The 15,433-nt window shown below is 36.6% G+C and overlaps 1 protein-coding gene across 1 annotated transcript in view; it reads left to right on the forward strand.

Annotated features, from left to right (window-relative positions):
• The window catches only part of LOC124595191 (esterase E4-like), a 150,736-nt gene that overhangs the window by 109,369 nt on the left and 25,934 nt on the right, over positions 1-15,433 (forward strand). The window contains exons 7-9 of the mRNA XM_047133813.1: positions 5,459-5,634; positions 14,708-14,855; positions 15,296-15,428. Coding sequence (XP_046989769.1) covers positions 5,459-5,634; positions 14,708-14,855; positions 15,296-15,428 — 457 coding nt within the window. The remainder of the gene's footprint in view (positions 1-5,458; positions 5,635-14,707; positions 14,856-15,295; positions 15,429-15,433) is intronic.

Consider the following 15,433-nt stretch of genomic DNA (forward strand, 5'->3'; position numbering starts at 1 on the left):
ATAATTCACAGTTGCAAAATACTAATACGAATTCTTTACAGATAAATGGAAAAATTGGTAGAAGCCAACCTCATGCAAGATCAGTTCGGATCCCATAGAAATGTTGGAACATGTGAGGCAATACTCACACTATGACTTATCTTAGAAGATAAATTAAGGAAAGGCAAACCTACATTTCTAGCATTTGTAGACTTAGAGAAAGCTTTTGACAATCTTTACTGGAACACTCTCTTTCAAATTTTGGAGGTGGCAGGGGTAAAATACGGGGAGTGAAAGGCCATTTACAATTTGTACAGAAACCAAGTGATGGCTATAAGAGTTGAGGGACATGAAAAGGTAGCAGCAGTTGAGAAGGGAGTGACACAGGGTTGTAGCCTAGCCCCAATGTTATTGAATCTATATATTAAGCAAGCAGGAAAAGAAACAAAAGAAAAATTTAGAGTAGAAATTAAAATCCATGGAGCAGAAATGAAAATTTTGAGGTTTGCTGCTGACATTGTAATTCTGTCAGAGACAGCAAAGGACTTCGAAGAGCAGTTGAGCAGAATGGACAGTATCTTGAGTAAAATGGGGATAATGGAATGTAGTCTAATTAAATCAGGTGATTCTGAGGGAATTAGACTAGTAAATGAGACACTTAAAGTAGTAGATGAGTTTTGCTACCTGGGAAGCAAAATAACTGGTGACAGTCAAAGTAGAGAGGATATAAAATGTAGACTGGTTATGGCAAGGAAAGTGTTTCTGAAGAAGAGAAATTACTTAACATTGAGTATAGATTTAAATTTCAGTCCTTTCTGAGAATATTTGTATGGAGTGTAGCTATGTATGGAAGTGAAACATGGACAATAAATAGTTTAGATAAGAAGATGTGGTGCTACAGAAGAATGCTGAAGATTAGATTGATAGATCCCTATTGAGGAGGTACTGAATAGAATTGGGGAGGGGAGGAATTTGTGGCACAACTTGACTAGAAGAAAGGATCAGTTGGTGAGACATCTACTGAGGTGTCAAGGGAACACCAATTTAGTACTGGAGGGAAGTGTGGAGGGTAAAAACCACAGAGGGAGACCAAGACACTAAGCAGATTCAGAAGGATGTAGGTTGCAATAGCTACTCAGAGATGAAGAGGCTTGCACAGGATAGAGTAGAATAGAGAGCTGCATCAAACCAGTCTCTGGACTGAAGACCACATTAGCAACATTGCCATATGTCAGTGAGGAAACTGAAACTTTCAGCACAGGGAAGGAGCTTGTAGAGGAACTATGGCTTGAGTTTAAGAGAATAATTGACCATCCACTGGATATATCTTCCCAGTAGAATAGTTTTTAAAGAGAGGGAACCTTCATGGTTTAAAGCCCCTGTAAAGAAACTTCTACAGGAACAGAGATTACTGCAATATAAGTATAAAACAATGGATAGGCATATAGATAGAGAAATTCTCAGTGAAACACATTTGGCTGTCAAGAGAGCAATGTGTGAAACCTTCTGTTACTACTGTAGCAGAATATTGTCAACTCAACTTTCACAAAACCCAGAGAAATTCTGGTCATATGTAAATTCTAGTGGCACAAAAGTTAGTGTCCAGTCCCTAACAAATGAGGCAGGAACTGAAATAAAGTGTAGCAAAGCAAAAGCTGAAACGCTTGACTCCCTTTTCAAATGTCTATTTCCCTAATTTAATCCCCATACCATTGAAAAGATGAATGAAATAAGTTTTAGTGTCAGTAGTGTTGAGAAACAGCTGAAATCATTCAAATTGAACAAAGCTCCAGGGCTCAGTTGAGTCCCTGTCAGATTCTGTAATGAATTTGCAGCTGAGCTATAATCCATCATAGATCCCTCAAATAAATAATCATGCCCATTTCTTGGAAAAAACACAGATCACACCTTTCTACAAGAAGTGTAGTAGAAGTGATCCACAAAACTACCATACAATATCCTTGACAACAATTTGCTGTAGAATCTTAGAATGTATTCTGTACAATGAGGTATCTCAAAGGAAATGACCTCCTCCATGCTAACCAGTATGGATTCTGAAAACATCAGTCTTGTGAAACTCAACTTGGATTTTTTCTCAAATGACATAATGAAAGCTCTGGATCAAGGCAGTCAGTTACATGCAGTATTTATTGATTTCCAAAAAGCATTTGACTCAATACCACACCTACACTTATTTACAACAGTATGATCATATGGGTACAAAGTGAAATTTGTGACTTAATTGAGGACTTTTTGGTAGGGAGGATGCAGCATGTTGTCTTGGCTGGAGAGTCTTCTTCAGATGTGGAAGTAACTTTGGGTGTGCCCCAGAGAAGTGTGTTGGGACCCTTGCTGTTCATGTTGTATATTAATGATCTTGCAGACAATATTAATATTAGCCTCGGGCTTTTTGCAGATGATGAAGTTCTGTCTAAAAGAACCTGCATAAATATTCATTCAGATCTTGATAAGATTTCAGAATGGTGCAACTTGCTTCAAATGTTCAAAAACATAAAATTATGCACTTCACGAAACGAAAAAAATGTAGTATCGTGTGACTATAACTTCATGAGTCATTGTTGGAATTGGCCAACTCATACAAATACCTGTGTGTAACACTTTATAGGGATATGAAATGGAATTATTTGATAAGCTCAGTCATTTGTAAAGCAGGTGGTAGACTTCAGTTTATTGGTAGAATTCTGGGGAAGTGCAATCAGTCTACATATGATATTGCGTACAAAGCACTCATGTGACCAGTTCTAGAATATTGCTCAAGTGCGTGGGACCCGTACCAAATAAGACTAACAGGGGATATTGACCATATACACAGAAGGGCAGTGAAAATGATCACAAATTTGTTTGGTCCATGTGAGAGTGTCACAGAGATACTGAGAAACTGAACTAGCAGACATTTGAAGATAGATGTAAACTATCCAAAGAAAGCCTACTAATAAATTTTCAAGAACCGGCATTAACTGATGACTCTAAGAATATCATATAACCCCCTTCGTATTGCTCATATAGTGAGGATAAGGTTAGAATCATTACGGCATGCACAGAGGCATTCAAATAATAATTATTTCCGCACTCCATAAGTGAATGGAATGAGAAGAAACCCTAGTAACTGGTACAGTGGGACATATCCTCATCCACGTGCTTCACGATGATATGCAGAGTATAGACATAGATATACGTGTAGATGGTGTGACACTCACCTTTTACAATACTGATGAACAGTCCTTGCCAGTTTTCAAATTTGTGGAGGGCGCAGCCATAGATTCATAATTTTGTTCCAGCATTTCTGCAAATTTCAACTTCCACATGTGCCACTCAACATAATTACTTTACTGTGTCAATTAATTGTGTAAGATATACAAATGTCACTGAGACTGTTTGGTTTCGACACACCAAAACTAACCTTTTTTTTATAATTTTTTAAGTGATTTTCAATAATAGTGCTGTAAGGAGGAACCAAAACTACAATGAAGGGAATATACATCCTGCCAGAAAAATGCTTTATGTCACTTAATTCTTCAGTGTACTGGACAGTGACCTAGAAGTAGAAATAATGCCAGTTATTCTCTTGTTTATCCATCACACTGTGAGGGTCCCTTTACAAAGGAGAATCTCCAGAGATTTAAAGTCAGTCAAGATGTTCATTAACAAAGTGAAGCTGCTGTTAAAAGTTGTGCCAATAATTGACTGCCATTAAATTTCAGTAAGCAATTCTTACTTCTTCACTTTAAATTTAGTGTAGCAAAGCTAACAGGCCTCCCTCCACTTATAAAAAGCTGCTGCTTTCTCTACTTTACGAAATAAAAACAAAGGTTCTTTCTGTGGCACTCAGCTGGAGCATCTGGTATAGAGTACTGCAGTTTGCTTGGATATCTCAGTCACTAGGGCTGTAAGTGTTTCAATAGAACCCTCTATCTTCATACACTCAGTGTCACCTGTGATGGCATAAATTTCCAAAAATTCATTCACCCATTCATTCAACATGTTTTATGAAGAAGAAGACCTTCAGGGATGTGGAATGACTCAAGGTATAAGACAAAGAATTCATAGAAACTTAATTTGTGTATTGTGTTAACAATAAACTGTCACAATATGTACCCCTTCCAGCACAAGTTTCTCTGAACTATGCAGGTGAGCATTGCTTCTCAAACATTCTTGCAGTCCTCCTGGCCTAACCCTCCACTAATCTGTTCCCACTACTTCACCTTGCCTTTTTCCTTCTGTCTTCTGCCCACATCACTCCTTTCCCATGCAGATCATGTTCTGCCTTCTCCTGCTACTCCCCCCCCCCCCCCCCCCCCTCCTTCTTTGCTCATGCAGACACACTCTACGAAAACTAGGCTGCGGGCAGTGTATGAAGACCATGCACCTCTTGATGTACTTTATCTAAAATCATTCAGTGATGTTTCCTTTGTATTTCTCTCCATTTTTCTTCCTTTAAACACTCACTTTTCTTAGGTTATTTTGTGGCTATCTGATGTGACATCCCTGTTTTCATTTTGACTAACCCAACCGTATCAATCTCATATTTATAATTGGAGAGTGGATCCCACTATTATTATACCTAAAAAGCATTGTCTTCCATAGTCTCTTATTATAGCTTTTTCACTTTCCCTTTTGCAGACTTTTGTACCTGATGATGGGCTTCTAATTGTCCCAAATCTGTAATGATTTTGAACCAATAAAACTATTTGCAACTGAAACAGTTAATTACCTGACACCTCTGTTTTCTGTTGTGAATGTGAGCTTTCATCCACTGGATAGGAATGCCATAATGCCGTACTGCTTTAGTACGCTAAGGTATATTTTATGATCTACACAATCAAAGGCTCTGCCAAGGTCACAAACTTATCAACAAGATAAATTTTCTTGTGCTGCTCACTTCATTTGTGAGGTATTGCATTGCTTTCTGCATAGTGAACCCTTTACAAAATTCAAATTCAGACTTGCTTAGCAAGTTCTGCTCAGTTAAAAGAATCAGTTTTCTTTCATAGACCATTTTTTAAACACTTTTGATCAGACTGAGAGGAGTGGCATAGGTCTGAAATTAGAGGTGGTTTGCTTAGCTCCAGTTTTGTAGAGTGATGTTACTATAGCATATTGAAGTCTGTCAGACTATGTCTCAAGTACTATGGCTATAGTGGTAGCAACAGTGCATAAAACCTATAGCACTGCATTTCCACATAAGCAGTTTTGTTCAAGTATCTGACTATTTTGTGCATCAAGCATATGAGCTTTTGCAAGAAACTCCTAACTTTTTATTTGACTATTTGGCATTATTTTCCAATGTTAATGGTTTTGAACAAATGTATGTATGTAAAAACAGTACTATGATAACAAATGATGGTTTATGGAGATTAAAGGAGAGTGGGGAACAGTATTGTAAGATAATAAATAAGATCTGACACTTACATATAATATATCAAACAATCAGTTGTAATTAATTTCTTTTATTTTTCAGATGTCATTCATGATAATTTGGCAGAAAATATGTCAAAAAATTATGAGATTGTATTCCCAATAGCCTTTTTCTATGAACGTAATACTCCACGTTCACGAGAAATTAGTAGAGAGATCCGGAAATTTTATTTTCATGATAAACCAATAACAAATGATTCCATGATTAGTCTTGGACAAGTAAGTAAATTTTTCTTCTTTAAATGACACTGAATAAAGTTTGTGGTGAAATGTGTTTTCCACATTTTATTTTTAAGATGTTCAGTAATACAGGTCAATTAATTTTATGAATAAATTGGGCAGTTATAAATCTGTCAATAGTTTACACTCATTTGCAAAGTTAAATCAATAATTTGTCCATTTGTAGCGAACTGTTTATCGGGAAGGAAAATGCCTCTTGTTGTAGAATATTTTATTTTAAAAAATTAATGAGGAAAGTGAAAAATGAAGTCCAGAACAACAATACCATCATAAGGCTTTTCAGCTAGCATTACTAGAGTTGGATCTGATGTCCTCTGTCAACAGTTTCTTAAATGAAAAGAAAACAGGAGACACATTTTAGAAAATTGAAAAAGAAGTAAGTGAATGCTTATGTCTGTCAGAGTCATCTCTAAAATGCATACCTGAAATGCAAGACAAAAATAAGGAATAATAACAAACTGTGATGGCTGAAGTTCCAATCTTCAGTTCAAGTCATGGAGTAGCTGAGCCATTCGAGTAGCAAACACTGATTCATTCGTTCATAGTGTTTCATAGGTTACATTGTGATGTATTGCTCCTCCAAGATGTAAAATGAGTAACAGAAGAAAATCAGCTGATATAAACTTATTATAACCTGCATTGCAGTAAGCAGTGCTTGTAATCTCAGTCCATCCAAAGCCACAGAGCCCAGCACACATGCCAGCAGCAGTTCCTGTTTGCACATTAGGTTTAGTGTATTTTTTGTTCTCATGCGCTTCTGTATAAAAATGAGCTGCATCTGTGTATGTTACCACATTGACTAGTGTAACCTAACATATTCTAAAATTTTGCATTGAGTGAGCTCGTTTTATTGTGAAATGTGTTTTCTTCATCTCATAATGTACACAACTTCAGTACAAATGTCTGATGTACAGGAGACATGTCAAGGTTACAATTTGCTCATTTAAAATTTTGTCACACTTACAATAATACTTTGTGGAGAATGTACTTACTTGAAATTTGTCAAACTTACAATATTTACATCTACTGTGACTATCATAAATTTTTTATTCCATTTCATGAGATCTTCCACAGAGTAATTGTTCAATTAGAAAATCATGCAACTTGTTTTTTAAAATATTTATCTTCATATTCATTATGTCACACCCTTTTATTGTATTGTCAATTTTCATGGCTATATACTGAGGAGTCTGAGCACGCAGTTTTCAGCAGTGAGAGGTAAGCATAAAGTTTTTTTTATGTCTTGTGTCGTATGAGTGTTCAAAATTATTATTATTATTTTTTTAATAGATCAGTTCTGCTGCATAGGAAAAGAACCACCTCAAAGATGCATAAAGAGGGGACAGTTAATATTTTTAGGTCTTTAAATAATGGTCGACATGCAGAGCACATATTGCGAATGATTCTTTTTTGCAACTTTAAAATTTGTGTAACTTTGTGCCACCATAAGTGCTACTGTTGCCTGATTCAATCTGAATCTCATGACCAATGAATACATCTCTCGCATAGTCAATGTGTCTCATAACTAAACCTACCTGTTGTATTATAAGTCTTCAGTAGCTGCACAGTTTTTCTGGATCACCACCTGAAATTGCTTTTGTAATACTTATCCTTAAAATGAGTAGCCAGAAGCTTCTTTTTCAAGCTCAAAATTGGAAGTTCACCAATCTTTAGTCATGTCCTTTGAACCTACCAGTGGTGACTAGGTCCCTTAAAAGTCTCTGATAATGCTTACAAACAGGTAGTTAGTGTGGACATATGTGGAGCCTAATAGTTTGTATCTCTTCAGAAAGTAAAGTGCATGCAGTATGGATGAAGTGATTATTAGTTGCTTCACATTCATTTAAGTAAAAAAGTCACTTAACTGTTACTGAACTCACAAATATCATTCAACTGAAGAAAAACACACACATTTTGATGTCTACTGCTCATAACTATAAAATGTGTTCTCTCAGCCTGATTTAAATGAATTGAGAGGCAATGCAAACGGGTCCCGAGGCTGGGCTAAACTGCAGACTAGCTGGAATGAAGCTATAATAAATGAAGGCTAAGTGCAGAATGACGGAAATGGTGCAAGAGTCAACTTTAAGTTTATAAATTTTACAGATCTAAAAGTTTGTCCTTTATTGGCTATCAAGTCAATCATTATATTCTGATTGTATATTATTTATCTGTTAAAATTACTGTAATAATTTATGCCTGTGGATTGGGAATCCCAGCTTTATGCCTATGGGATCTATCTTTTGTGTTTAACATCAGTTATTGAAAATTCAGTAATTTTTAATTTTGACTCCTGCTCATTAATGTGGGCGTCAACAAATTTAGAAATATCAGGCACTCAAATGTATGTCAACAGCTCCTGAAAATTCATAGTGGTTAGGCATAATTGGCGCTGAAAGTTTGAATCAAGTGAAATTTGTAATTATCATTATTTTTTAAATGAATTAATTTTGGGCTAATGCAAATACATCACTGAAAAGAGAAAAACTAGCTCTTTAATCAGAAAGTGGTCTTTCCTTACAAATATATCTATTAGCTCATAACACTTTCCTGATATGTGAAATTTTGTTGTTGTACTAACTCTTGATTGCCATCATTTGTGAAGAAATTAATTAGCACATTGCAGCCAGAACAAAGAATTGAATGATCTGAAATAAATTTTTTTGTGTGTGTGTGTGGGGGGGGGGGGGGGGGGGGGGGGAATTTGTTTCTATGATTTTAATAATTTGCATGACAAGTGCTTAATGTGCTCATTGTAGGAACTTTAACATCAGAATCTTGAAAAGAAAATTAGCAAAATTTTTCTGGACTTAAAACATCATTTAGGAGTCTAGTCAAATTAGAATGTTTGGGGGTAACCTGCTTTATCACAAATGTATCCACAGCTCTGGAGCCCAGCATACATGCCAGCAGCAAAATCAGTTTTTGTTTTCTGTTTGTATATAGAATTAAGCTTAGTTTTTGTTCTCATGTCCTTCTGCGAGAAGTATCCATTATCATACTGTGTTGACTACTGTATACTAACTTTGTCCAAATTTTTGCACAAATTTCAATTTACATTGTGTGAGCTGACTTTGGAGTGTAGTTAAACTGGAAGTAGGGTACCAGCAGAATTTAGATTGCACTCAGTCACTTCTTAGGTTAGTGTTAATGTTACTTGTGGTGTAAAAAAAAATTGATTAAAGATCAATGGGCACTGCACCTGCTCTTTACAGGAGCAGGGAAATTTGCTATTGTCCATAAACTGTGGAAGCTGGCCAAGGTTGACAGGCTTCTGGCTGCTACCCTGGGCTGTGATGTCACTGAGGCATGTGAGACAAATGATTTGGCACCTTTGAAGCCTACAATGTCACATAGGATCCCTGATATCATAGAGTCCACCTATTTGCTTGTAGTAGTTGGTCGACTCTTATCTGATGGTGATGGGATCATGAATGTGGCCACACAACTGTCCTCCTACATCTGAAAAACAGTTTTGAGGTATTGCCCTCTCCTGAAAATATCTCTGAGCCAGCACAGGACATGTCTGTTGGAACTTGGGTTGACTTTCCTGAAAGGTCCAAACAAGTGTACAAGGTAGGATTTCTTGTCATTGGGAGATGCAAAAGTAGGCAGGTGATGGAGTCCCTTGGGAAAATAGAGCCAGACTGAGAAAGAAGGCCTTTGTCTGCTCTGCTTGCTTTCCAAGGATTCTCTTTTCACATGTGGAGTAGACTCTGCCATCAGCAATTACATGCAACATGTGCAAATCATTGCTCATAACAGTGTTATATATAAAACAGTGGAAAATCTGGGATGGAATGTAATAATATAATGAAAAGGATGGTTGCTACTCACCATGTAGCAGAGATGCTGAGTCACAGAAAGGTACAACAAAAAGACTGTTGGAAAGTTAGCTTTCGGCCAACAAGGCCTTTGTCAAAAACAGAAACTTTCATACATGCACACACTCACGCAAATGCAGCTCACACACACATGACCACAGTCTCTGGCAGCTGGAGCCAGACCAAGTGTTATATATGCTTGACATTATCAAGTTAGTTCTACTATAAACAGCCTAGATCACTGTTGTACACCATAAATGATGTTTGAAAGTGTATTTCTGTTTCTTAATAACAATATCTACATAGTGCTAGTGACAGAAACCTGGCTGAAATCAGATGTTAGTAGCAATGAAATTCTAAATTTCAGCTGAAATGTATATTACAAAGATATGTTGAATGCTAGTGGAGGAGGCATGTTTATAGCTGCAAAAAAATATGATAATATCTAATGAGGTTAGTACAGAATGTGAATGCGAAGAAATTTGGCTGAATATAAGTGCTAAAAATTGATCAGACATTGTCATCAGATGCTTTTATAGACCCCCTGCCACAGAATCAGTAGTGGCAGAACATTTGAAGGGAATCCTGGAGAAAATTTTGCAAAAATTTGCTGATCATGTTATAGTATTAGGTGGCGATTTCAACTTACGAACCATGGACTGAGAGTTGCAAGTTATTAAGGCAGGAAGTATGAATCATGTAAAATTGTTATAAATGGCTTATCTGAAAATTACCTTGAGCATGTTATCAGAAAATCCACTCTTGGAAACAACATATAAGCTCTTGTGGTCACCAACTAGCCTGAACTTCTTGACTTAGTATAGAACAGGGAATTGGTGATCTTGAGCCATTACAGCATCAGTGAATATGGCTGTAAATAAGAAATAAAGAAAGATAGTAAGATATTTATGCTTAGAAAGAGGGACAAGAAACAAATTTGAGATTACTTGAGTGGTCAACATGAAAATTTCATCTCTATCACTGAAAAAGTTGAGCACAGATGGACGGTTTTCAGAAATATTGTACAAAATACCTTAGACAGGCATGTTTTGAGCAAACTTGGTAGGGATGGGAGAGACCCACCGTGGTTGGAAAGTAGTGTTAGAAAGCTACTACAAAAGCAAAGAGTGCTGCAGTGCAAATTTAAACATAGCCAAAGCCTCACCGACAAACAAAAATTGAACAAAGCCAAACCTATAATAAAGAGAGCCATGAGGGATGCAGTCAATAAATTCAAAAGTAAAAATCTAACAAAAATCCTAATAAGTTTTGGTTTTATGATTAATCAGTAAATGACTCAAAGCCATCTGTTCAGATACTCCATAGTCATTATAGCATAAAAACATAGGATAGAGGAGTTCTAAATGTCTTTTTTCAAAATTGTGTCACTGAGGAATAGTACAGTGTAGTTCCTCCTTTAAATCATCAGATGAACATCAAAATGACAAATATCAAAGTAAGTGACCGTGGGATAGAAGATTAACAGAAATCACCCAACAGAGGAAAGGTCACTGGGCCTGATGGGATACCACTGCAACTGTATGTAGAGTGTGCGAAAGAAATAGCTCCTCTTCTAGCAACAGTGTACCATAGGTCTCTGGAGGAGGGAAGCATTCCTAATGACTGGAGAAATACTACGTCATATCAGTTTTCAGCAAGGGTCATAGAACAGATGCACATAACTATAGGCCTATACCTCTGATGTCGATCTGTGAACTATTTTCGAACATAATTTGTGCTTTCATATTATGAAATATCTGGAGACTGATAATCTGCTCTATGGGGATCACGGGTTCCAAAAACAAGGATCATGTGAAACCTAACTTGCTCTCTTTTCATCTTTGAGACCCGGAAAGTAGTAGATACTGGCTCCCAGATTGATGCCGTGTTCCTTGACTTCTTTAAGGCATTCAATATGGTTCTACATTGCTACCTAATGAACAGAATATGGATGTATCATACAATGGAAAATCCGAGATGGAATGCAACAATATTATGAAAGGAAAGATGCTACTCACCATATAGCAGAGATGCTGATCACAAATAGGCACAACCAAAAGACTGTCACAGAATAAGCTTTCGGACAGCAAGGCCTTTGTCAAAAACAGATCTCTCTCTCTCTCTCTCTCTCTCTCTCTCACACACACACACACACACACACACACACACACACACACACACACACACACACACATGACGAATGCCTTGTTGGCCTGAAGCTTATTCTGTGACAGTCTTTTTGTTGTGCCTATCTGTGAGTCAGCATCTCCGCTATATGGTGAATATGAATGTACAGAATATTGGACCATCTGTGTGACTGGAGTGAAGAGTTTGTAGCAAACAAAACATAGCATGTCATTTGCATGGAGAAAAATCCTCTACATAAAAGTAGTGTTGGGTGTATCCCCAAGCGAGTGTTATAGCAACATACATATGTAAATGACCTAGTGGATAATGTTGGAAGTCCCATGAGGCTTTTCACAGGTGATGCTGTTGCATACAAAGTCACAACGCTTTATTGTAGCAAAATGCAAGAAGACCTGCAGACGACTGACAGTTGATCTGGGGACCGGCATTAACCCTTAACATACAGAAATGTAATGTATTCTGCAAAATAGACAGAAGTACCCATTATTGCATGAGTATACAACTGCAGAACAACCACTGGAAGCAGCCACATCCATCTAGTAGCCCTGAAAGCATCATGGAAATGTGCTCAGTCAACTCCAGTGGCAGATGCATAAGAGAGCCAGTCTGCATCATGGTGTAAAATCCTGAGAGCATGTGTTCCTGGAAGAGTCAAATTATGTATTGCTTCTTTCTACATGTTTCTTGCAACAAGACTATGGAAGTAAAATCAGAAAGATTTGAGATTACAGAGGCTTATCAACAACTGTAACCCCATGAACTATTCATGATGAAAACAGGAGAAGGGGAGAAACAGCAGTGATACACAAAGGTGCTCCACCAAGCACCATCAAGTGGCTTGCAGAGTATAGATGTAGATGTAAATTCTCACAATATGGTTGTCCTCTGTTTGTACTTACAAAGGTAAGATATTCCTGTCATTAAATAGCTGCTGCTTATCTATTGCTGCAACAAGACCATGTTGAAATTTGCTTAACAGTGACAATTACCTAAATTTACAACAACAGACACTCCCTCATATGTGCCATATGAGTAAAAAGAGACTTCAATCCTTAAATTTAGCAGATAATTTGCAGGAGGAATAGATATTATGAAATATTATGTAAACTTCTTATTCATTTTTAGGGATTCCCATTTCGTGGTTTATGACTAATGGGAACTTATTGCAGAATTTTGCTTCAAAATGCAGATCCTTACTCTGAACCCTAGGAGAGGAAGTTAAGTCAACCAGAATGAACTTTCACCCAGCAGCAAAGTGTGCACTGAAATGAAATCTCCTGGCAGACCATGACTTGAAACTTGGACATTTCCCTTTTGTGGATAAGTTGGTAAAGCACTTTCCCACAAAAGGCTTAGGTCCAAGATTCGAGTCCTGATCTGGCATACAGTTTTAATCTACCAGGGAGTTTCATGTCAGTGCACACACAGCAGCAGAATGAAAATTCAGTCTGGGCACAATTCCCCAGGTGCTGGCTATGTCATATCTCTGAAATATCCTTTCTTCCAGTAATGCTAGTCCTACAGCTTATATAGAAGAACTTCTGTGAAGTAAAGCTGAGAGGGCAGGTCAGGAGTCATGTTTGGGTATGGTAAAGCACTTGTCCACAAAATGCAAAGGTCCCAAATTCGAGTCCTGGACTGATGCACACTTCTAATCTGCAGGAAGTTTCAAGCTAAGTCTGCATGAAACTTATACATCCTTCTTGCATTGTAGTTGTTACACTATTATTTAGCTGAATATTTTTCATTGATGTGCAGTTGTCTACTTTGTGAAGTATTCTTTTTGCTCATTTCTGCCTAGTGAATGGTTTCATTACATTATAATAATTGTACTCTATGAATGCCACATTGTAAATGATGCAGCAGACTGGGTATGTATACATTAAGGTTCCACTGGAGAAAAATGGCAGCAGTGTCACAACTAAGGGAAAGCAGTATTTTAAAAATTTGCAATATTTAATTTAACTTAACTAGTAACAAATAGTGTTTCAACAGTTTCTAACAGTGGCTTCATTTTCTTGAAAAATTTCCTCATTCACTCCCTTTTCTCACGATTTCACTTTTGTGATGAGATGTACAGAACATGATTAAAGAATCAATGAAAAGAAAAGGCCTGATATTGAATTAATTTGACCCTTATCACAGACATTATTCTCAGTTTCTTCTCATATTAACAGAATTTAATTATTGCGACAAAAATGCTATATTCAGGGCCAGTTTACAGTCCAAGCAACATAAGCAAGCTGCTTGAGGCTCTATAAAAGAGGGATGCCAGAGGTACCCAAGTGCAATGGCATTCACGTTTTGTTTACATGTAGCATACAACTTCTGCAGTTAAATAGTGAATTATGATTAACATGTATGTTTAAATTAGACGATATTTTTTGTATTTCTGTCCCACTTCTTCCAATCGAAAGCGAAGTAATTTGTAAATTATGTAATTAAAAAGTTCTGTTATTACAATTAAAAAAATAAGAGAGATATTATATTTTCATTCTTCTCACTCAGTTCAATAGAGAGCATATTTTTATTTAAGTGAGAACAATACAACAGATTTAGTTCTTCTTGCTTCCATTAAAAGCTTTTAAAGATTTCATCAATTATCTTAAATGAAGGTTAACTGTTTCTTATTTTAATATTTTGCAACGGAACAGTATCCCAGAATTTACTTCAGTCAGAGAGGAACTCTGTGTAGTACTTATTTTTAAAGGAAAAAAACAACTCATTTGCATGATCAGTAGGCTTAAACTTATTTTTAAATTTCTTGTGAATATCCCAAGGAAAGGCAAGTAATGGGAGGGGGGGTTGGGGGGGGGGGGGCACCAAGTGCTATTTCACTTGTGTGAGAAGATGGTTCTTGAACCGTCTGTAGTCTATTAACACATAAAATCAGGTGTATGTTTCTATGAATATTTTAAATTACTATAAACAAGTCTTATGATTGGTAACAGTACTACTAATTTATCTTTTTCCAGTCTTTGTGCTACAGGAGCTGCAATTACAAAAGATTAATCTTCATTTGATTGTATTAAAATTAGTGTGTTCTTTGAATTTCATGTACTTTCAGCTTCTCTTTATAGGTCTATTCCGACATTGCTGTAATATTCCCAGTGGAGCGTGTAGCCAAGCTAGTATCTCAGCAGAACACTGAGCCTGTTTATTATTACCAGTTCACTTACCAAGGCAGGTACAGCTGGGCATACAAACCAGGAACCTTGACACCTCTTGGTAAGTCTGCACTCATTGTTTCTAACTTTACTTTCTTTCAGTACATGGCAATTCATATAAAGAGAAGTTTTAAAAAGGATGTTAAAATTAAAAGAAAGAGGTTGCAAGCATAGATGCATGATGACAGATGTCTGCAATGACCAAGCAGAAATTTAATAGTAAGAAAGAGCTACTATGAGGAAAATTGAACCTACAGTTGAGAAGTGCAATGGTCTGACGTCTGTGTCAGATATGGTTTTGGTGAGCAGAGACATGGTCTACAAGGGAATGTTACTAAATTTCCATGTCAATGGAGACAACCATTTTCAAGATATAGTTATTATTTGCATAAATTTATGTGTAATATCTTGACATCTTAATTGTTTAATTATATTCTCAGCTTACATAATGTTCATGTGTTATTTAGAGCTAGTTATATTAATTTTTATTCATTTTCACAGGTGTTTTGCACCAGGATGACCTGATTTATTTATTCTTCATCTCAGCAATGTTTCCAAATTTTTTGAAGACTGATCCTGAATATCAAACAGTCAAAAAATTGACAAAAATGTGGGCAAATTTTGTTAAAAATGGGTAAG

The sequence above is a fragment of the Schistocerca americana genome, chromosome 2 (assembly GCF_021461395.2).
Source record: "Schistocerca americana isolate TAMUIC-IGC-003095 chromosome 2, iqSchAmer2.1, whole genome shotgun sequence".
In the NCBI taxonomy this organism is placed as follows: domain Eukaryota; kingdom Metazoa; phylum Arthropoda; class Insecta; order Orthoptera; family Acrididae; genus Schistocerca; species Schistocerca americana.